Source organism: Sceloporus undulatus, chromosome 6 (genome assembly GCF_019175285.1).
Source record: "Sceloporus undulatus isolate JIND9_A2432 ecotype Alabama chromosome 6, SceUnd_v1.1, whole genome shotgun sequence".
Classification (NCBI taxonomy): domain Eukaryota; kingdom Metazoa; phylum Chordata; class Lepidosauria; order Squamata; family Phrynosomatidae; genus Sceloporus; species Sceloporus undulatus.
The window spans coordinates 131732901-131756222 of record NC_056527.1 but is presented as its reverse complement, the minus strand read 5'-3'; the positions used below and the strand labels follow the sequence as shown (position 1 = coordinate 131756222).

The 23322-nt window shown below is 42.5% G+C and overlaps 1 protein-coding gene across 9 annotated transcripts in view; it reads right to left on the bottom strand.

Moving 5' to 3' along the window:
* Positions 1-23322, bottom strand: part of CADM1 (cell adhesion molecule 1) — a 277005-nt gene that overhangs the window by 68476 nt on the left and 185207 nt on the right. For all 9 annotated transcript variants that reach the window (XM_042470968.1, XM_042470970.1, XM_042470967.1 and 6 more), the window contains exons 2-3: positions 1830-1976; positions 65-217 (exon numbers count right to left, since the gene is read on the bottom strand). In XM_042470968.1, coding sequence (XP_042326902.1) covers positions 65-217; positions 1830-1976 — 300 coding nt within the window. The remainder of the gene's footprint in view (positions 1-64; positions 218-1829; positions 1977-23322) is intronic.

Here is a 23322-nt window from a genome sequence, read left to right as displayed (position 1 = left end):
CTGTTCTGCAATCTTTCGAACTGTGATCAAGAGATCTGTGAAGTAAGGAAGGGCCGGTCCTTACCTAGCACTGTAATGGTCATGTAATACTCCTGGGGGGGATCCGTGTAGAGTTGGCAGAAGTATCTTCCTTCATCCGAGATGGAGACATTTGTCAGTGACACTCTGAGCTCGCTGCTAGAGAAATTCACTAACTGAAATCTGCTGTCCTTCAAAGCTATGGGAAAAAAAGAGAGAGAGACAATTGGGAAAGCGAAATGCACATGACAGACAGTACTTCTCTCTCAGAAAACAGAAAATGCAGCAAAACCCAAGAGTCTCTGGAGAGGCGACAAAGCCACACTTTGTGGCCATGTCAACAATGTTGTGTCTCCCCATCAGTCCTTTCCTCATTCTGGTCAATCACAAAATAACAAAGAAACCATCTCAGAACCCCCAGGACCAACTTCTCCAACCTACATCCCTTCAGTTGTCCTTGACTCCAACACCCCTTTCAGGTCCAGCCAGCCTAGACAATGAGTGAAGAGGATGGAAGTTGTAGCTTATAACTCCTGGAGGGCTCATGGATGGGGAAACCTGCCCCAAATTGCTCCTCGTAACTGAGGATGACTCCTTCCTGTGCTGTTTGGATTAGGATACCTCTTTGTTATTGCTTTTGATCTGGCATGTTGCAAAATGGCCCTCTCTCTGTTGCTAGAAGTACATGGGGGACCCAAGCTTTTTAACCTAAAGACCTCACATGCAAAACAAGAACCACTACCACTATGGCATAGACAGTCCCACTATGGTCAGATACATTAAGGATTGTGAAACAAGGAATGGGCAACTGCATGGAGGCCAGGGACTAATTCCTCCCCAGGACCCCTGATGGGCTGCATCCCCCCACAGCAAGACGCCAAACCTCCCTTTCCCCCTGTGGTCCCTATCAAATGATGACAGGGATTGATTTATGGCGGCCCCATGAACTTCATAGGGTTTTTGTTAGGCAAGGAATCCTCAAAGATGGTTTCACTGGTTCCTTCCTTTGCAACCTAGCCCACAGCACCTGGGATTCGCTGGCAGTTTCCCATCCAAGTACTAACTACGGCTGGTCCTGCTTAGCTTCCAATGGGATCTGGTGCCTTTGGGGTATTTATGCTAGCCAAAAGAGTTGGCATAAGTCCCTTAATCTTGCAACAGAAAACCTGACACAGCCATCACAGCTACGTAGTACTTCTGGCCAGGTAAACTTTCAGACATTCAAAGACTGGATTTTAGCTCCATCTCTTCTTGGCAAGCTTTCAGACACACGATTAGGGCCTTCTTACATCTTGGCTAGCAGTAGATTTTGCTGCCAAGTGCTATGTTGCTAAATCTATCTGCTTATTCCAGCTAGAGAAGTCCTTGGAAACAAGGTGCAGAATGGTTTAAATCCATGTCTATGCAAATCCCATGGATTCAGTGGGTCAATTCAACTCCAATTGGGACCAGCAATTGGATTGAGGTTTTAAAGCTTTAATCTGCCCAGCAAAACACATCTCTTTATCCAGTGCCGCCTGAACCCTATTTTGCCCTGTTCAATTTGTTCGTGTCAACTAAATATTTTGGCACTTAAATTGTAATTCAGAGGGAACGTGTACAATCAATTCCCGTTGTGCTGCAAGACAGCCTGACTCTTAAATGGGGCCGTATCGCGGCTTTTCATTAAGGAGGCAATTATGATTGGCTGCCTCTACCTACTTGCTAAAGAACTGCCTAAACCTTTAACGTGCCCAACGTTAAATTAAAAAGGAGGCAGCAGCAGCGACTTCTCCTTTATCAAGATTTGCCACCAGCCGCCCAGAACTCACGCCTGAAGTCTCTGAAATAAATCGTCTGTCTGTTGGGATTCAAGAGCTGAATCACGGAGTCGTCGCTGTTTTTCACTCTGCAACTGATGGTGGCAACTTCTCCTTCTACGACGGTCACGTCTTCTGTAACCAAGTTCTGTCCATCACCTGAAAGCATGAAAACAAGACAGGTCAACCTGCGTCAGATCACTGTCTTGTGTTATACAGATTTGGTTGAAAAGAAACTCGTCTGAGCCCCCCCAAGAAAATAGCAAATTATTTGATTTATATTCTGCCTTTCCTCCATGAATATGAGTCACGGCAGTATTCAGTTCAATTGCGCAAACACAATTACAATGCGCAGTGGATCAATGCATACAAAAGTTAACACAATTTTTTTAAAACCCAAAGAACATAGAAGATTTGAAACCCCTCCATGTTCCAAGTGCCATTGCTTTGGCCTCAGAGGGAACGAAGAGCAGAAGAACACAACTCCATCATGCCTTGATGTCATGGTTGTTGAGAAGCCCATTACCATCAATAGATCCTGACATGCATATGGCCACATTGGCACGGTTGTGTGCATATGCTGCCATTGATTATTATGAAGATTCCCAGACCGGTGCTTACCATGGGTTAAGTGACGGTAAAACGTCCCGGAAGTGTGTGTGTGTGAAAGCTGAACATGCTTCCAAAATGTCAGTGAAGCGTCCCCTTGCCTCTAGCATCCTTGAATCATTCAGGGAGCAGCCATTTCCTATTAATGAAAACTTTGAGTTGATAGGAAATGGCTGCTCCCCGAACAATTCAAGGATGCTAGAGACAGGGGATGCTTCACTGACATTTCGGAAGTGCATCTGGCTTTCACACACACATGCGCTTCTGGGATGTTTTACTGGCACTTAACCCATGGTAAGTGCCAGTCTGGGAAACTTCAGTTTTTCAACCTGATACTATATTCCCCCAATTAATCATCCACTGGAGAAGAAAGTTGGTACATAAAGACCTTATGGCTAAGTAACTGCACAGCCTGTGCACATTACTTTACACTAACCTTGACTGTCTACTGCATTTCCTAATTACGCACACATAAACATAAACAGAGTAACTGGCCTGGATGAATAGCGCCTGCTCTGCCTCGCTGCTATCTTTCTCTCTGGCCACCTTCTGACCACAATGCTCTCCATCTCCCAGAGTGACCACATGCTAAGGAAAACAAGTGGCACTGATGAGATAATGCCTGCGTCGCTCCGGCGTGAGCCACAGTCTTCCATAGCAGAAATGCGTCCCATCAAATAACTGCCAAACATGTTAAAACAGGGGACACGCCTGGGCCTTCTTATTAAAATCCCATTCTTGGGAAGAGAGTTGTTAACTGTTTTGGGCACCGCTGACAAGAAGCTTTATGAAAAGGCTAAGTGGAAAGGAAAGGGGAAATACAGAAGCACTACAATTATTGTGCTAAAAATAGGAGACACTTTTTCTTGCAGACAGGCAAACTCTGTAAGCAGCTGGGAAAGGTAATTCCAGATGGCTGTTAACACACAACGGCCAGGAGAGAGACCCAGGTGGCTGAGGTGATGGTGGAGGAGGACGAGAAGACCAACTCCTCCTTCATCCAAAGAGTTTAAAATGTAAATAATGCATCTGGGGAAGCACACACTGCGGGGTTATCCCAGTCTCACAAGGCAAAAGGTTCAATGAGACTCCAATAAAACACAAGTCAAGGGCAAAGGAAAAACAAGAACTGGGGGTGGAGAAGAAGGTAACAGAAAAGCAAACGCTGCATCCACACTGCAAGAAATAAACCAGTTTGACACCACTTTAACAGCCATGGCTGAATTCTACGGAAAGCTGGGAACTGTAGTTTGTGGTGGCACCAGAGCTCTCTGACATAGAAGCCAGAATGACTCACAAAACTACATTTTCCAGAATTCCAGTTAATGGTGTAAAACTGGATTATCTCTGCAGTGTGGATGCACCCCCGGAGATGTCCACTTCAAAGTTTCCATTGCATTTGCCAGGTTCACAGCCAAGTGGTTTTCTCTGAACTGCTGGTCTCCTAAAGAGCCTCTTGGGGATGGATAAAAAGTAAAATAAAATAAAAGATGGCACCCAAATATACATACTGTATATATATATATATATATATATATATTCCTGGCTGGTGTCTCTTCCACGTACCGCCGTCCTCATTGCCTATGCCTCATTTCCCTTACTATGGAACACAGACTTTTATGTAAATGTTCTTTTACACCGGGAACATTCTTTCTTCTTCTTTCTTCTTTTTTATTCCAGCAGTTTATCGAAGACCCAATTATGCACTCCTAGACCTAGCAGAAACTGCGCTGACTATTAAGTACCTTGTTTACGGCTCCATTCTTTCCTGAAAGCGCCACGCATTTTGCTGCAGAAGTGTGGCTGCGCGTTTGTGGCAGGTGTCTGCCACGTCAAAGGGCTTGTGGCCACCGCCGGCCGGTTAGGAAAGTATCTTGTAGGGCTGTTGAATCAGATTTCCACAATGCATAGAATTCAGGCATAGAAGGAAGAATGTAGAAAGAGACTCCCCCTCCCAGATAAAAAAATATATATGCACAAGACTTCAGGAAGATTAAAGCCCTGACTCGAACCGCAACTTCATCGCATCCCTTGGGGACCACTACTAACACAATAGTCGAAAGACATCTGCTGATAAAGAAGATTTGGTGGGAGAGCCCCATCCTTTGCAATGCCATCCAGCCTTCCTTGCTCTCCAGCCAAGGACCCTCCTAGAATTAAAATGACATCTATACCATCTGTGCAAAGAAAGAGGCAGTTGTGTGCTCAGTGTGGCCCATGGGCCACATGTGGCCCTGGACTACTTTTATGGCTCCTGTGGCTCTTAAGCAGCCTCCCAAAGCACCCATCCCTTCCATTTTCTCTAAAGAAATCAGCATGATTTTTCAGACTATTTTTGCTCTCAAATTGTGCAAAATGCCTGCTAAATAGACCTAATACTGCCACATCACACCAAGCAACCCAGAACTGTGCACTACTCCTGATCTTCTCCTCTCAAAAAGGCAAAAGGAAGTGCCATCACATCACTTCTGGGCACCATTTTGAGAGAGATTACAGAGGAAAATGGAGGTTTTGGGACTTGGCATGGTCCACAATTAGGGTTTGGAAGAGGGAAATGACCTGTCTTACAGTTGTAGATCCCGGTTTTTGGAAAGCAACGCGCAACCTTCCGAACTTCCCCATGGCCACCACGTTTCATGGTGGATGAAGAGGAGAAGATGGGATCCATAACCCACCTACTACCTTCTGATAAGCCAAGTGTAGCAGATAAGGCAGTGGCTTAACGTTTTGAGGCTTTCCTTGCAGCACACAGTCGGAAAAATTCCTGCCACAAATGCTGCCGTTTTATGAAGCACAAAAGCCTTGGTGCGTAGCTGGTACTGGGTTTCCCCGGGCATCAAAGCCAAGCAAATTCTGACATCAAAGGCACCAAAATTAACTTTATACTTTGCTGGCAGCAGGTAGGCGCTGAAAACGAGTGCATAAAACATCCAAGGGAAAACTTTGTGCAAGACATTTGCCTAAAAGAGAGCAGAGAGACAGAGTGATAGAGAGAGAAACAGCAAAGGAGATCCATCTCATTGTCCTTGTTTCCAGAATTCGGCTTCTGCTTACTATATATCTAAATCAGCAGGTGACTCTGTGGAAGTCCAGAGACAGGGAACAAAAGAAATCCTGTTTCCATTCATTTGCTCTCGGTGAGCCAGGTAATATTTCATTGTCAGAGGCTCCAAATTCAACATTCCCCCATTCTTTTTAACGAACCGAAACCACCGTGTCAGCCACAGTTGAAGAATTAGGTACGCAGGTAGCTGCTTTATATCGATTTGGATATTCCAGGTCAAAATCTTTGCACAGATTTTGTACAATGCTGCTGCTGCCGCCGCCTGAGAATTGGATGATTCTCAGACGGCTAAACTTGGAGGCACTGCAAAATGCATGTCCTAAGAAACTTTTAAAGTCTTCCACCTGGTATTTCTGCAGCTTTGGTTCAGGCAGAGGTTGCTTTTCCTTCTTTAAAAAAGGAAGCTCTGTGAGTACTTTTTTGGCTTGGTGCCTTGCTCATCCTCATTAGCTATCTTCTTTTGATTCCTTCTCCTGGACCGATGAAAAGCAATTCCAGTTGGTATGTTTGAGCTGGTTCTGGTATTGGACAGATGTGAGGAAGGCAACAGACTTGCTGGTTGCAAAGCGCCAAGCCGTAGCAGTCTATTATTCATGCTTGGACCGTAGGCCATTTGCATACAAAACAAAGTGAGTGCAATTGAAAGGTATAGCATGGAATAAATAGCATATAAATCTAGAATACTTCTAAGAAATCAATAGGATTAAAACACTTGAATATAAATAAGAATGCTGCGATTAGATAAGAACATCCCCCCAGGACTATCCGCTGCAATATCAGCCATAAATCTTGTCCGAATTTTCATTGCTGCCAGAGCAAAAAGAGGAACCTTGTGAGTTACCACAGAGATATTATCAGACAGGAGATAGAAAATCTTTTCTGGAACACTATTAGAGAAAGTAGGTGAGAAAGAATAGAGCCCAAAGATTTAGTTCTTGGAGCTGCATGTAAAGAATATATTAAAAGCAAAACCAAAAAAGCAAATGAGGCAAATTCTCAATTTCTGGAGCCCCACAAATGCGCAAATGAAGTGCCAAAGATATACTAGAATATCTGCTATTGATTATAACTGCAGCATTGTTTGAAATTGAAGGGCTATAAAACAAATACTTGCCGAAATTTTGGAAATGTACACTTTGCCAAGTAAAAAGCCTTTGGGTGGTCAAATTCATAACATTTTTAGAAATTATATATCCTGCTGCTTTTAAATGATGATGAGTAGTAAATTATCCCCTACCTAGCTTCTCCCACCACAGATAACACTCCACAATTCCAAGTGTAACCAGAGAGTTATTACTAGAGACAAATGACAGCAGCAGATCATAATCAATAGCCAAAACCTGTTCGTCACGATAGCTTCCAAAATATCATGTGGCTCTATGATGTGCCATATCTAGAATATGCATACGTCATCTATGTGATAAATGGATCCCACGCAGTCTCAAAAGTGTCTTTAGTTGTTTTGCCTCTGGGAACGCTATGTCTGGGCATCAATTTCTCTAGCAAAGTGAGGAGCTCAATGCTGACTAAGTGGTGATGAATGGACAAACCTTGTAAGTTCTTCCATGTCCTTGCCAAGCATGCTTCCCAGAAATGAAATGTCCTCTCATTTTTCAGCTACCTCTTACCCAGCCTAGTAAGTCCACCACGAATGCATTTCAACCTCTCCAGATTTTCACACCTCGAGTGTAAAGTTTGTTCAGCTATGGCAAAACTGTGAGACAGAGCTGTCCAAAAATGTAAGCTACTGAATAGCAAGCAGTTGAGTCCTTGTATTGGGAGAAAGCCGGGATATGAGAAAATAATAATAATAATAATAATAATAATAATAATAATAATAATAATGTAGCATTATTAGTGTTTTAATTCTGTCTTAGATTAATGCCATTCTTCCCTACAAACCCAAATTCAATGGACACTGACATGCAATGGGGAGAAGAGATTTTGCAAGGACAGTCCAACTGTTGGCATGCATTCAACATACCATCCTAGAAGAAACATGGAGGAGAAAATAAACAAGAAGGGAGATGCTTTCCGTTGGTGTAAGGGGATTTTGGAACAAATGTTAAATAAAAGGAAGAGCCAAACATTTCACAAATATGTGGACGACAGGTGTGTTTACATGCATATGGGCCAAAAGAGCCAGCTCCCTTGGTCGGTTCATTTTAACCCAATACGAAATGGTAAAAAACAGGAACAAAGTCTGAAACATTTCAATCAGTTGAGCCCAGAGACAAAATGCAAGACTCATCTTGGAAACTTCGGGATGGAGCTAAGCTTGACCAGGGGGAGATGGACAGACCTCTGGCCAAATAGATAGCAGCAGAACATAATTCAACAAAAAAGCAAGTTTACAGTACTGTTTTCAGGCAGAAGCTGGATCCCAGAAGGATATTACAGAACCTGAAGTTCAATTAATGAAATTTAGCAAAATCACTGAAAACAAAAGTGTCAACCCTTTTGATGGCTGCCTGCCTTCCTCAGTGATCCACATACAAAGAGAGCAATTCTTATAACTAAAAGAGAAAAAATACCCAAAGCACTTGTTTTTAGAAAAACAAGCATGTTGCAGAACCGCTTTCCAAAGAAATGCCATTTAAAGAAATGATTGGTGTTTGTGTATATGTGTGTTTGTGTAAGGATGGGGTCTTCTGGAAACATTTTGCGTTCATCCCCCATAAACACCGAGCTCACGAGAAATTAAAAGTCATTAAAGACTTGATTTCCATCTCTGCAATTATCAGCATATTCCTTTAAACATTTACTTTTAAGACAATCCTATCTTTCAATTCATTAAGCTCGTTCGCCCATTTACGAAGCTTTATATCAAATCAAAATCCTATTTGAATTAATAAGAATTATGGGGGGGAAAGTAATTTAGAAATAAATGATCTGAGGTTCAAACCATTCAAGCTTTTGATTAGGAAATACCATACGATTAAAACTAGCCAGAGGATTTCTCTCGGATCCTGGGAATGGAAGCCGCGGATGAAGGCAGGGAGATGGAGAAGTTTCCTAGGTCTAATGTTTTCTTTTTCTTTGGCTCTAGTGTGCTTTCATGGTTCTCCTTTAACTAAAAAAAAGGAAGAATGTCTGCTGAAAATCAAGGTCTGGAGTACTTCCCCCCAGATGTTAAAACCTAAACTCATGATTCTACTACATTGCATAGATTGGAGTGGAAATGACAACTATATGGAACAGCAAATTGATGGAGCTCTTTTCTTATGGAGAACTCATGTCTACCCAGAAGACTGCATTATAATAAATAATACATTCGGCCCTCCTTATCCATGGGTTTTTTTATCCACGGATTCAAGCATCCACGGCTTGAAAACAATCCAAAAAAGTATAAATTTCAAATAGCAAGCCTTGGGATTTTCTGTTTTATATAAGGGACACCATTTTGCTCTGCCATTACTTTCTGCTGTGCTTTCTGCAACCGGACCTGTTTATCCCGAATTGGCCTTTTTAGTCACCAACGCGCTTGTACAAAGCACGGGATGAGTCCTTCCTGAATCTTCGTTCGCGAAGCAAAGCCAGAGAGAGATATTTAATGGGACTTGAGCATCCATGGATTTATGTTATCCATGGGGGGATCCTGGAACCAAACCCCAGAGGATAACAAGGTCCCACTGTATTAATAACAAACAATACATTGCCTTTCGTTTGCAGAGCAAAACTGTTCCCTGTTCCCTCTGCTTTTCCAAAAGTTAAAGACCCACCTTTCCAACCTGGTAACGAAACTGTTTTCAGCGGTTTTATTGCTGTTTTTGCTGCCTTTGCGAGGGTTTTATCCCTTGTTTGGTCTCCGTATTGCCCTCCTTACCGTTATGAGCCGATATACATTGCCTGGGTGGTTTTTACAGCGAGGTGGTATAAAACGCTTAGGAATAAAGGAAGGCACAGACTTGAGGGATTGAAATTGACACAGTAATGCAAGCTTCCCAATTCGTCTCCGCTCCCTTATTTAGACTCGGCCTTCAGTTTAAACAGCTAGAAGTGGGTGGATTCAGAAAATACACGACAGCATTTGCAGCTATATTCTCTACAAACAGGTCTACCCTGTTGATACTGGGACGGATATAGATTATCATCACACCCTGGCCCCCTCAAAAAGCTCATTCTGCCAGTTTTCCATCACAGGCGCTGCAAATATATTGAATCAAGTAGACATCTCTTACCCAGCCTTCTCCCTTTTAAAAAAAAAGCCCAACCATCCATCTATTTCCAATTGTGGATTGCATTTACCTCATCGGAGAATGTGGATCTGCTTAGCACATCTAAGGCATGCACATGAAGCAAGGATTTGACACGTTCATTTATTGAGCAATAAGTGGAAAGAGCTTGCAATAAATATGTAAAGTATACATGTAAGTAAATACATAAATGGGGTCTAATTAGCCGATGCGGAGTAGCGAGCGAACGGCGTCGGCAGTCTACCACTCAACTCATTTGACTAATAGCAAATCACTGTTCTTTCAACTCTGGCTCCTCTTCCACCTTTGTGAAAAATAACACATGCACACATAAATGAAACTTCTGTCACCAAAGGTACATGAACGGCTGGGATGTATTAGCATCTTAAGGAGAGACGCAGCTCATATCCTGCATGTACTTAGACCCAAGGGGGCCATTTAACTCAAGAACACCAACAACACTTTTATGTGATGGAATATATCTATATGTATAGTATAATACAAGTGTTTACAGAAAGTAAAGACTGCTGGTAGCTAGCAGACCACTGGCCTCTGGCAATTCCTAACAGTGGCAATCTTTTCCGTTCCCACAGAGGAAGAAGGCCTGTTTAAACTACATTATTTGGGCACGTGACTGATTCGAAGCAACAAATATCCCCGCAAACCTTCCATACCATGGAGACATGCGCTGTGCCTTGCTGGGCCGACATGGATAATGGATTCAGCTGCTGGTGAAGCAGAGCCATTTCTAAGCATTTCTCAGTGCGCTTGGTGCTCTATTTCAGATACAAAGTTATAGAGATGGAGAGCAGGAAACGAAAAGAAAAAGCAACAGAAGCGTAGATGTCCCGAATGCAGCCAGAAAGAAGCTGATCGCTACACAGCTGATAGCCAGCAGCTAGTGAGCAAACACACAGAGTAGCTTACAATTCAGAACTTACTGTATATACAGTACTCATGTATAAGTCTAGAAATTTAGGTCGAAGAACTGACCCAAAAAACCTGAGTCAACTTATCCATGGGTCAATGTAAGTATTGTATTTTAACTCTTATTTAAAAGAAGGACCCATCTCCTGGAGAAAAGCAAGAGTATAATATGTGAAGCACCGACCCCTTCTACTCTCTCATCCATTCAGTCTTGAGAGTAAGCACAAATAGTTATGTCTCAGGGAATTTTGTACGTTCTTTGACATTGTTTTGCTTTGCTTCATCCTTTAGATCCTTTGCTATAAGCCCCTAAATTTTACCCTCGATGTAGCCACGGGTCATAGCAAAATCCATAATTTTGGGCCCCGAACTTGGCATAAAGATGGTTCCTTCTTTTAAATAAGAGTTAAGATATGGTATTTAAATTGATCTGTGGATACGTTAACTCGGGTTTTTGGGGTCAATTGTTTTGACCTAAATGTCTAGACTTGTACATTTGTATATACAGTACATCCAAACAATACCTTTATTGGGACAACCAAAATCAAGTTAGTTGTTCTACTCATGTGGTTGAATTAAGAGGTAAAGAAGTGAGGATGCCATGTTTCCTTGGATTTGACAGTTTTGGTGCCTCTTATTTTGTATTATTTCCCCTTTTTTGTTCCTAGCGCTAGACCAACCACAAAGATCCCGGAGCCAATAAATTGAGACAATAGGCCTTAATTGTTGTCAAGGAGATATTATTATGATATATATATGTAAGTGCCCATTTAGCCGATAGAATGCAAAGCATCCACTTGTTACAAAGCTATCATCTGAGTGTGTATTTAAACTATTGTCATGCCGGATCGTATTTACTACGTCTTGTAATGATTTCCAAAGGAGCCATTATGGTCTATTATGTGGCTTACATATTTAAACTGCATAGTTAAAAAGCTTCTGGAATTTAAAACTAATCAGAAAGTCTGTATAGTGAATATCTAAGCTTGGGAGATAGGATTCTAACTTAACATTTAAAAAAAAAACCACAATAGCAGATTAATAAAAAAGAAGAAGAAAGCACAGAGATTATTATGTGTTCCATTTGTGCGTAATTAACTTTAATTGAGGGAAAATCTGTGCATCATGAATATCAATCAGAGCCATTTTAGTTCTCTCCCCCTCCAACCCTCAACACCCAAATTTGCCGCTTGTACAAGTTTGTTGTGGTTCTCTAGAGGCAACTCAACAAAGAATGTTCTTCCTCATCCAATCCTGTTTCTTCTCTTCTTCTTTTGCCCATAACAGCTATCTAGATGGGATCACATAATATAGTATTGCTGAGAAACTCATCCATCATGGCTTTTTTACACATATAGTGTGCCCACGCCATACGCAGGCACACTATACACGGCTTTCAGTTTACGCTGAAGCCACGCAGCAATACAATGAATAACGCTGCGTCCGAGCCCCATTATATTTAATGGGGCTCGAGCATATACTTTTTTTTGCCTTAAGTGAGGGGTCCGGAACAGATCCCCCATGTAAGGTAATGATCCACTGTATCTTCTTGGCCTTTCCCTAGTAACTTGGCTAAGCCACCTCTTATATTCCAGGGATATAGGTAAGCAAGACGCTTGGAAGCAGCCATGAACAGAAACTTCCTGATGACAATGTGCGAACCTCACAGTGATTCCCGAACTTTGGTCCTCCAGATGTTTTGTACTACAGTTCCCAGAATTCCTGTCTGTTGGCCAAGTTGGCTGGGGCTTCTGGAAGCTGAAGTCCAAAACACCTGGAGGACCAAGGTTTGGGAAGCACTGGTGTAAATAAAGTGTGGGATAAAGTACTATGAGGAACATGGAGGGGACACGGTCCCAGTCTCCATGCCTCAATTTTTTTCTTCCTTCCAGTCGTTCCCAAACTTTGGTCCTCCAGATGTTTTGGACTTCACTTCCCAGAATTCATGACCACTGGCCAAGATGGTTGGGGATTCTGGGAACTGAAGTCCAAAACACCTGGAGGAACAAAGTTTGGGAATCACTAAAGTGTAAGATAAAGCACTATGGGGAAGATGGAGGGGAGATGGCCCCAGACTCCATCTTTCAATTTGGTCTTTAAACCTTTAACTTTCCCTCTTTTTAGAGTTTTAAAAGAACCTGATACAACACAGTTTTAAAAGGCTATTGTATGCCACTCTCCTGTTTTAGCGTATTATTTTTTTTTGCTTTTAATGGCTACTAGGTACAATGAGCACCATTGAGCCAAAGAACGGAGGACATATATGCTAAGCGTCCACCTGTTTTGCAGATTTATTGGACAGATGGCTCATGCGTTTAAGTCTATTTTATGGAATTTTATTAAGAGATGCTTCTTTTTCAGAGCAGGGGGGAAGATATTTTAGAACTAAGGAAAATGGTAAAGATACAATTAGATGCTTAAATTACTGCATCAAACACCACCAAACTGTATACCAAGGACATTGTAAGTATTCATCTGAGTAGTGAGAATCCTATTTTGTTCGAATCCCATTAGCTTCAGAAGAACAGCCCTATGTATTCCAAAGTGCTTTTCAGGAAGACGACGTGGTTTATATTCAGGAAAGCTCTAATCACCAAATGAAATAAATTAGTGACAATCGTTGTCAAATTAAATATCGCTGCTACCTTCTGCAAGGTCCGTGCGCAAACTGATTTCAGGTGGAAGATTTTGCACAAGGCAGGCTGTGAAGCAGATGAAGAAACGGAAAGGCTTGTTTATATAGCAAAGCTAAAAAAAAGGGAGCCTTAACCCATTTGCTTGACCCTCTTTACTGCTTGTCCGGATTGGCAGAAAAGCTGCAAAGGACGTCCAAGGTTTGCAAGAGGTTAAGGGAGATTAAGATACTGGACTTCACGATTAAGGCAGAAGGTGGAGGCATCTCTCACAAGGGTTGAGGGTCAGTTCAGGACGGCTGGCAGATTACTTGGATCCAAGCCCTACGGCGTCCTGGAAAGCAAGATAATCTCCCTTGCACTCAGTTTCCCTTCTAAGCAGATTTCTGCTCTCCCCAATATAACCACAAAGAAGAGTTAGGACTTCTCTTGGGGTCTTCTTGCACAAGGTCCACGCATAAGTGATGGATATTTTTGTCTGTTTTGGAATGACCCACATTCAGTCACTGAATTCTCTTACAGAAACGAATGGACATTTTGGTCTGATGTAGAATAACTACATTCAGTTCGAGGTTGCAGAGGCAGAAACGTGCATGCAAGGCCAGTAAGCATCGATGCACATGGATCGTTTATACAGTCGGACCTCCACGTCCACAGATTCTGCAGCCACAGATTCAACCATCCACAGCTTTAAAATATTTATTAAACATAAATTCCAAAAAGTAAACCTTGATTTTTTCCATTTTGTATAACGGACATCATTCTGCTATGCCATTGTAGTTAAGGGGACTTGAGCATCCACGGATTTTGGTATCCACATGGGGTCCTGGAACCAAACCCAATGGATACCAAGGGCCAACTCTATACACTGTGTCCGGACACACTTTTTGCACGTTCGGCGTCTTGGTTCAGTTGCACAATGCTGTCTTTCAACTTAAGAGCTGCATAGGACAATTAATGGATAACTCTGAGTAAGGAGATTTACGTAATGCAACCCTGAGGCAAGCTATCAGCCAGCATCTCACCCGTGGGGCTACTTGGGGCTCCAAGAGAACACAGAAACATCCCTGCCATTGACTTAAGGTAAAAGGAAATTACTCCTAGAAAGGATTTAATCCCACTTCATAAACTGCTCAGCTCTTCTGCTTGCAATAACAAGGCATCTATATATATATATATTTGGTGTACACACATAAAGTAGCATTGTCTTATTAAACCTTTCATTCTTGTGGGTCAAACTGCTTGACCTGCTGCTTTCGTGAAGAGCGAAGTTATTAATGAAACACATTTAAGGCTGAAATACAAAGAACCGAATAGCCTGCCCATACATGCAATGCCCATGGTAGAAAGCAAGCAAGGAAGCCTCACTGAAATGGGAATACAGTATTTCCCTTTCTTGGAGATGCCAAGCTGTGTGCAATTCCCATGAGCCTTAGCCAGCAATGGTCAATAATGGAGAACAATGAGAGCTACAGTTCACCAACAGCTCTTAGGTGCATTCATTTAACCTATGAAAAGAGAATGCTTATTTTTGCTGCTACAGGTTGAGTTTCACTTATCTGAAATGCTTGGGACTGGAAATGTTTTGGGTATACATAATGAGATATCTTGGAGATGGAACCCACTGAGTCTAGAGATTAAATTCATTTACGTTTCCTATACAACTTATAGACATAGCCTGGAGGTAATTTTATACACAATGTTTTAAATAATTTTGTGCATGAAACCAAGTCTGTGTACACTGAAGCATCAGAAAACAATCTCTGCCACCCATGTTTGGAATTGTTCAGATTTCAAGATAAAGGAGACTAATTTTGTAATGTACAAACACACACACACACACACACACACACACACACACAATTTTAATGTTCAATTCTGGCCTTCCTAGCCTCTTCCCAACCCCAGCAATTCCCTGATCTTTGCTGCGGCTGCAAATATAGCGATCATTTCAAAAGCAAGAAAATTTTAAATCTGCAAAAATGGGAGAAAAAGCAAGGGCCCAGGTTTGGGGCGGATGGCTTCCAAAGCCCCATTTTTTACTACCTTGCAAGTTTTGTTTAAGACCTATCCCCATAAGATGCTGCAACAACCCACATCTGGATAGAAAATTGTCAAGACTATTTTAAAACGGCGATGCTCGGTTTAAAGAGAAAGAAATAAAACTTTAGAGAAGAATGGACAATGCGTGTTAATTGTGCTGACAATGTTAGACGCTTACTTTCAATGGAGTTAAATTAGTGACATCTGTTTGTGGCCGAGAGAATAAAAGGGACTATTTAAGATGGGGTTGTCAGCAAGAAAACATCAAGGCGGCTTGGCTTCGATTAGCCTCTTCCGGTCACAATCATTACAAGACACTAAAAAGAGGGGAACAACCCCGCCTTACTTGCTCCAGATTTTACAGATATGCAGCAGAGATGGTAATAATAATAATAATTATAGTAGTAGTAGTAGTAGTAAGGGAGGGGTGAGAAACACAGAATGTTTTAGGCAGCATAATGCTGAGCTGGTTTCCAAGCTTTGCAAGACAATTATACCTAGTATTTATGTGCACAGCCTTTCTGTCTGTGAAATGAACATCTAGTGTCTTAATGTTCTTTTCACAAAATTGAACTCGGAGTGATGGCACAGAAGAAAGGAAGGAGATAAGAAATGAGGCAAAGGAGTGAGCGATCGGAGCTTGAGAATGGTAGAATTCAAAGATACAGCCATGTTAGTCTGTAGAATCGGTATGTAGAGAGACCATGTAGCACTTTTGAGACTAGCTAAAGAAAGAAGTTGGCAGCAAGAGCTTTCCTAGACTTGAGTCTACTTCCTCAGAAGCATTTGGTGGAGTGGTCTTCCAAAAGCATCTGAGGAAGTAGATTTAAGTCTAGGAAAGCTCATGCTGCCAACTTCTTTCCTTCAAAAGCAGCAAGTTTTCAATATTGAGTAAGGTCCTGTCCTGGAAGAAAAGGCAACACATAAAGGAAAGGAAAGAAATAAAGGTAAAAATAGAAATAAGTTGTTGACTATTTTCTCAGGAGAAACCTTGCTGCTTGTTATGCTTTACAGCCCCCACTGAAATTAGCCACTTGAGTTTCATTTAGTCATAAAGCAGGCATATCTTTCAATTAAATCCTCCATCTAAAACACCATCATAAACACACCATGAAGATAAAAGTGTGTGTGTGTGTGGTGTGTGTTTTTTCCTCTGAAGACAGCATCAACGTCTACGTTTTTCTAATGCTCCATTTTTTTTTTCTCAACCTAGGTCCACAGCTAGTGACAAAAAGGGGGCTGGCAAAATCAAGGTTTGCTTTTCAGAATATATATGCACATGCCGTGGATGGTTTAATCCGTGGATAAAGGCTCCGTGGCTATGCTGGGTGGACTGTACCTATTCCTTGGACTTTTGTGATGGCAATGGACTAAACATGATCTGTTCTTTACAAAATCCCATCTGGAAATACATGATGTCTGAAGCATTAAGTGCAGGAAAGGGGTGGGCAAACTTCTTTTTAAGAATAACGAAGATAGTCCAGTGCAAGGCTCCCAAAGTTTGCTAAAATCCAAGAGCCTCCAGATAAGTAGCAGTGATAAATTAGATGGTTGTGGGTTGTTGTTGTCATTTTGAGGTGGGCATGGGGGTGGGTTGTTTTCAAGAGCATTGGCAGCCGTTGCGTTCGGTTCAATGATTTTGTCTTCTGAGAACAGCAAAACCCCATCCTCAGATGTTTACCGTACCTGCTTCAAGGGCATTCATTAGGACCGACAGCCTGCGTGACAGAAATTTGGCTGGGAGAGGAGTCTCTCTCTGCATCGCCCAATTCACTCCTCCTGCCAGCGCGAGATGCTGAAAGCCTTCCAAATTAAGGCTTAGATCTGACATGATGAGCAGGAAGGATCTGTGTTGCAACACATCAGATACGCTCTTGGAGAGGATGTCACCATCCATTGACATTACGAGAAGAGTAAGTGTATGTGTGTTGGAGGGGGAGGCAAAGAAGAAAGGAGAAGGGGTGAAAAGAAAAAGAGTGAAAGAGAGAGCGAGAGAAAGAGAGCACACACCTCTGCAAGCAGGTGGGAGAGAATACATTTCATTCTCCAGACAGTTGTAAACAGATGATAATAATCATGCCGAATAATACTGCAAGGTGAAAATTACTCACATCTCTCATGGAAGAAGCCAAGTGGGTCTGGATGATGATGTGAAAGGGCAATTTCTTACCTGAAAATTAGGTTTCTGTTACTCGGGCGCACAAGTCAATGGTGATGGGTTACTTGTTCCATCAGCTGCCATTCAAAAAATGCAGAAGGTGCTAATAGGAAGGGCCGATTCTGGCAACTTTCCTTCCAGAGCTGACCTGAGACTGTTGGCTAAATGAAACAGAGGAGTCCAGGACTCTCGAGGCCATAGGGATTGAAGGCATGGCTAAGTGGAAGACGCCAGCTGCTAACCTGTAGGCGCCAGCTACCGGTCGCTTGTGTCTTTGTGTAAGAGCAGGCTAGTGGGAACCCGTCCATCCCAGTCACACAACAACCTGCACAGCCGAAGGGTGATAAAAAATGTAGGCATTGCTGCTTTGACTTCCACCAAATAACAGGTGCCCTACAAGCGTTTGCTGCATCAAACACATTGTGAAGTACCTGCGATCGCACCGGTGTAGTCTTTAAGGTGCCTCTGATCTACCCCTCTGTATGAAATAAAACTGTTATTCCTGTTCTATATGTAGGCAAGCACTGGCCATGGAGGGAAGCAGCCTGTCCAGATCTCACTATAAGAGTGCATCTAACTGAGCTGAGATTTTATTCAGTAAAGCTCAGTATACCAGGGCAGAGATCATAAACTGGACTTGGAGTCCATTTCTGGGACACCCAGTTCTTTTTTATTCTCAAACGCTACTTCAATTGCAAGGTTAAAAGCACATGTATGCATGCGTGCAGCGATGCCTGTCCCCACCAATAGTTTCTTCCCAAAGCGAAATACAGTTGCCCCTCCATTTTAGCGGGGGATCCGTTCTGGACCCACCCAATGAAAATGGACAATCACTTATATTCAAGCCCCACTGGCTTGAATAGCAGTGTGCCCCACTTTGTCCCCCTCTATTTGTTGCTCGTGAACAGGCGAGGGACTTCAAGTCCGCAAAAACAGAGGGGTGACTGTAGTTGGATTCTTGTCCCAGCTATTTTAGGATATTTAAAAACAAAACAAAATAAAGGCAATGAAAGAGAAGGATTCTATGGAGCAGAAGGAAGTCGAATCTTTCCTCCCCTTCCATGCAGTTTGCTTTTTTTCTTAGCATATTTGTGAAAAAGCCCACGGATCATTAACATACTTCTGCTGGACCAATCTGCTTTCCACAATGCTTGCTTGGTGCTTACAGAACAGCAGGTTTCTGCCTCAAAGGGGCCCATAGTTAAATAGATTTGGTACAAATGGAAAAGAATGGGGCGGTGGGGGGGGGGGGGGGGGAAGAGATCGAAATAGCTGGAACATGTTGTGCAAACTTGGCTATGTGCAAAACCGATCTCCCAAAGTTCACCTTGTGCTAATGCTTTATGTTCAGGCTTAATGGGTACCACTCATCCCAAACTCCTCCACAGTGATCCAATTTTAAAGGAAATTAATGTGACAAAAGGGCACTCATTTCCTTGTCAGTTCCTCCCTTGCAGATTTAACTCAACTCCACTGAATTCCCACTAAAAGTAGGCTGACATTAAGAGTGCTGCTTGCTTTAATGGCCAGCTCCCCAATACTTTGCAGACCATTTTCACAGATCAGTTAGGAAAGGTGCCCACTACCCAGCACTGCCTACTTGATGCCTTTAAAAAAGATCAGGGAGAGAGAAGGCTGTTATGGGATACGCCAGCCACAACTTGCAAGATTTCCAGAAAAAACTAAGGCCAGAGTCTGCTTATGCAAGGATTTATAACATCACCAGCCTGGCTCACAAAGCCCTCTTGGGAGAATGCAAAACATAAAATCGATAAGAGATCATTTCCATAAAGTTCAGCATATTAAACAGGCAGCATCATAAAAGTCCACAGCCGTCGCTTAAATCCAGGAGTCTTAAAACAAACAGTTCAGCATGCAGATCCCATTGATTTCGGTATGACTTTGACACAGTAACCTTCTTCCAGCCTGTTCCTCTGGGTTTTTAATGGCCTCCTCCTACCTTCTGCTCATCTCTCTCTATTTGTAGGGAACTCCATTCCATCTGCTGCAGCCCATCTGAAGCAAGAAAGAAGGGGCAACCAAGGGCAGGAAAGCCTCTCTGCCACCCCATTCAGTCCTAGCACCAGCCCCATCCATTCCTCTCCATCTCCAGACTCATGGGGACCAACCTCTTCCAGGCCAGGGTAAGAATATTTGCACATCAACTCACTTTGCACCATGAGATGGGGAAAGAGGAGGCCATTCTTTGGCTAATTCTATTGTAAGCTGCCCAGAGAGCTTACAGTATGGTAGATTTTTCTCTTTAAACTAATATCTACTGCAGCAAGACTCTAGAAAGTGCAAGCAGACAGTGTGTCTGTGTGATGTCTTGGGCTGGCACTGGGCCCTCCAGGATTTTGGGTACCACATTTATGTGCATTTTTGTTGTTCATTGCTCTCAAGTCGATCTTGAACCATGGCGGTCCCATGAATGAGACATCTCCAAGACCCCCTGTCTTCCACTATTCTTCTAAGTTCTTGCAGATTCATACCTGTGACCTCCTTAATAAGAGTCCATCTATCCAGCATGTGGTCTTCCTCTCTTTCTACTTCCCTCCACCTTTTCCCGGCATTATTGTTTTTTCCCAATGAGTTGTGTCTTCTCATGATATGCCCATAATACGACAAGCTCGTCTTCAGATGTTGTTGTTGTTCACTGCCCTTGAATCGATCTTGACTCATGGCAACCCCGTGGGTGAGACATCTCCAAGACCCTCTGTCCTCCACTGCTCTGCTCAAGTCCTGCAAATTCATACCCATGACCCCCTTAATGGAGTCCATCCATCTAGCATGCAGCCTTCCTCTCTTTCTGCTGCCCTCCACTTTTCCTACCATTATAGCTTTTTCCAGCGAGTCTTGCCTTTTCATGATGTGTCCAAAGTACAGCAGCCTCAGTTTTGTCATCTTGGCTTCTAGGGAGATTTCTGGCTTGATCTACTCTGGGACCCATTTGTTAGTCTTTTTGGCCGTCCATGGCATCCTCAGCACTCTTCTCCAGCACTATATCTCCAATGAATTGATTTCTTCCTATCCGCTGTCTTCACTGTCCAGTTCTATCATCCGTACATGGTATGGATGTATATACACACACTCACATACACACACATTTAAAGAGAAAATCTACCATTTTCTACCAATGGCCATTTAACAAATCCATCAGTGATACCTTTATTACCCAAGCGAAATGCACAATATATACCTGTTGTAAGCTTTCCAAGCACCGGCCCCGTACTGTGAGCTCTCTGTTCAGCTTACAATAGAATCAGCCAAAGAATTTAAAATGTAGAACACTAAGGCTATAAAACTTAATAAAATAATTTAAACACTGTAAAAACGTATTAAATATCTGCCCAGTTTTAAAAGCCGGCATGAAAACTACATAAAACCAATTATGTTTTAAAAGTGTTTTAAACTATTTCAACTATGTGCCTTTTAATAGAATTGTTAATAGTTTTTAAAAAATTCTGTAAGGGGTGGTGGTTATAAATGAAATAAATAAAAATTAAGAAGTCTTGTATTTTAGAAGCAAATGAAGCAAAATGTCCTTTGGAATCTCTTTGTGGTTTTCAACATAAGTGTGGGTCAAATACATTCCACTCTCCCAAATGTGACTCTGTGTGTATTGAGCTTAGTGCAACTTCTTGTTGTACCAGCATCACTGTGAGATTCCTTCAACTATTTAACTTTCCATATTTCATTGTGGGATGAAAAGCACCCAGCTTTTCCAGGGCAAAAAAACCCATTTGGCCCCGGAAGGCATGCAAATAAATGAGATAAGAGGGAGTTTTGAGATGCTCATCTCAGTCATGCTCCAAGGAACAGCTGGAGAGACTAACAATGCTATTTATGCCTGTCTAGAGCCCATCAACTGAATGTTTAGACAGTGATCTCTAGTTCTTCACCATGAAAGTTGTGCAAGTTTGCACCCCTACAAGAGAATTTATTTGAATATGTGTCTTCCCAGCATATTGTGCCCCCAGACAATGCTATTTGGATTCCCTGCCCACAGCAATCCTCCCGAAACACGCATGGCTTCCCAAACAGCTCTGCAAGAGCCCCCCTTAAGCACTTTGTAGCCACATCAACATCAATCCCCATTCCTTTCTCTGCCACAATTATCCATTACCAGTATCAAGCCATATCAAGTTCAGATTTATGAGCCATCAGCCGTGTTGTGATTAGGTGTCATCCCCGTCTTTCTATTTCTCTGATATTGATAGATAATATTCTACGGCACTGCATCGTCTGCCCTTTCAAAGGTTACAGCCAGTAGATATTCCAGAATCAATACGGATCTTATCTGTCACAGACCTCAAGAAAAACACACAACAAGATATTGGCTGCAATGCTCGCTGCCGACGGACCAAAAGGGATGGAAGTACTTGGGATGGAAGCAAAGGGCTGTGACTTTGCATTCGGCTTTTGCAGTCTGACTGTTTCCAGTGGGAAGGAGAGTAAGATGTTTTATAGTGGCTGACAAGTTCGTGTCCTTTGATAACGTTAACAAAATCTGCAGCATGGGTTTTACTATTCATAACAACCACCCCGATGTTTGCAAGGTTAGGAAAAGCTATAAAAGGATAATGTATGTTTGTGTGAGTGTGATTTTCCTACTGGCTCAAGAAAGAAAAGGAAAGGGGGGGAACCATCTAGATAGCCAGCATATCGTCTCCTAAAACCCATTTTTCAACCCAAGGAGGGAAGGAAGAAGGAGAGGTAGGAAAAGTTTGCCGTTGGAGCCCATTTTCCTTTGCAACAATAGGAAAAGATGCTTTCGCCTCCCTGTCAGAGCTTCATTTATAAATGCCCAAGCAAAGTTGTAAACCTTTAGTGTACGAGAGAAGCAAACATGAAAGAGGCAGGGATAATAAATGGAGATGTCGCAAATCTCCTCTGAACATGCCTTGCCAAGAAAAGCCCATGAAGCCACACAACAACAACAACAACAACAATAACAACAACCACAGACTGATCACCACCTCCTTGCACCTCAAAATGATGTCCTCTTCCAACCAGAGATAGGGATCCAGAACATTGCTTTGTAAATGAACTAAAAGAGTACCAGTTACACCTACAAGTTTGAAGAGACCAGCTGAAGATAGAAGGTGTCTAGGTCTGCCTGGTTTGGTACTGTGGATCACACTGGAGCAGAAGATTAAACATGATGCAGGAATGAACACCTATTTCAAGCTAATTTTAGGCAGCTAGGGAAGGAAGCACATGAGAGTTGGCAGAACAAGAGCAGCTAGAATATACTTTTAACTTGCATTTATTTTGCAGAGGCAAGGGCATTCACCCCAAGACTTTTTATCTCTTGGGGCAAAGATATTACCCATTAATACGCACGACTGCAAATCCTGGTCTTGTATCCCAAAATAACATTTGCTAAAATACATCCCCGGCCAGATATAGATGGTGAAGAGCGGGCCTGGCTTATGACTCAGCGCAACTGGCACATGGAGGTGCAAGCAAGAATATTGGTATTCTTGTAAGGCCGTGGTCCCCAAACTGTGCCCTTCAAGAGATTTTGGACTTCAGCTCCCAGAAGACTCAGCCATGTTGGTTCAGCTGGGAGCTGAAGTCTAAAATCCCTTAAAGAGCACAGTCTGGGGACGACTGTTATAAGGTAGACTGAAGCACAGCAAAAGGTTTCTGGTGAATCCTTGGCACTATGTCAGTCAACCATCGTTGGACACAAGAGATGGACTTGAACCCTGATCTCCAAGAACCTGTAGTCCAAAGCTGAAGTCGCAACACCACACCAGATCTATTCACATCTTCCAGGTAAAGAAAGAACTGCTTTTATGCCACTGATGGTAGGTGGAAATGAAGCCCAAACGCCCATGTGCTTCCATCTTTCCTGGAAGACAGTGGG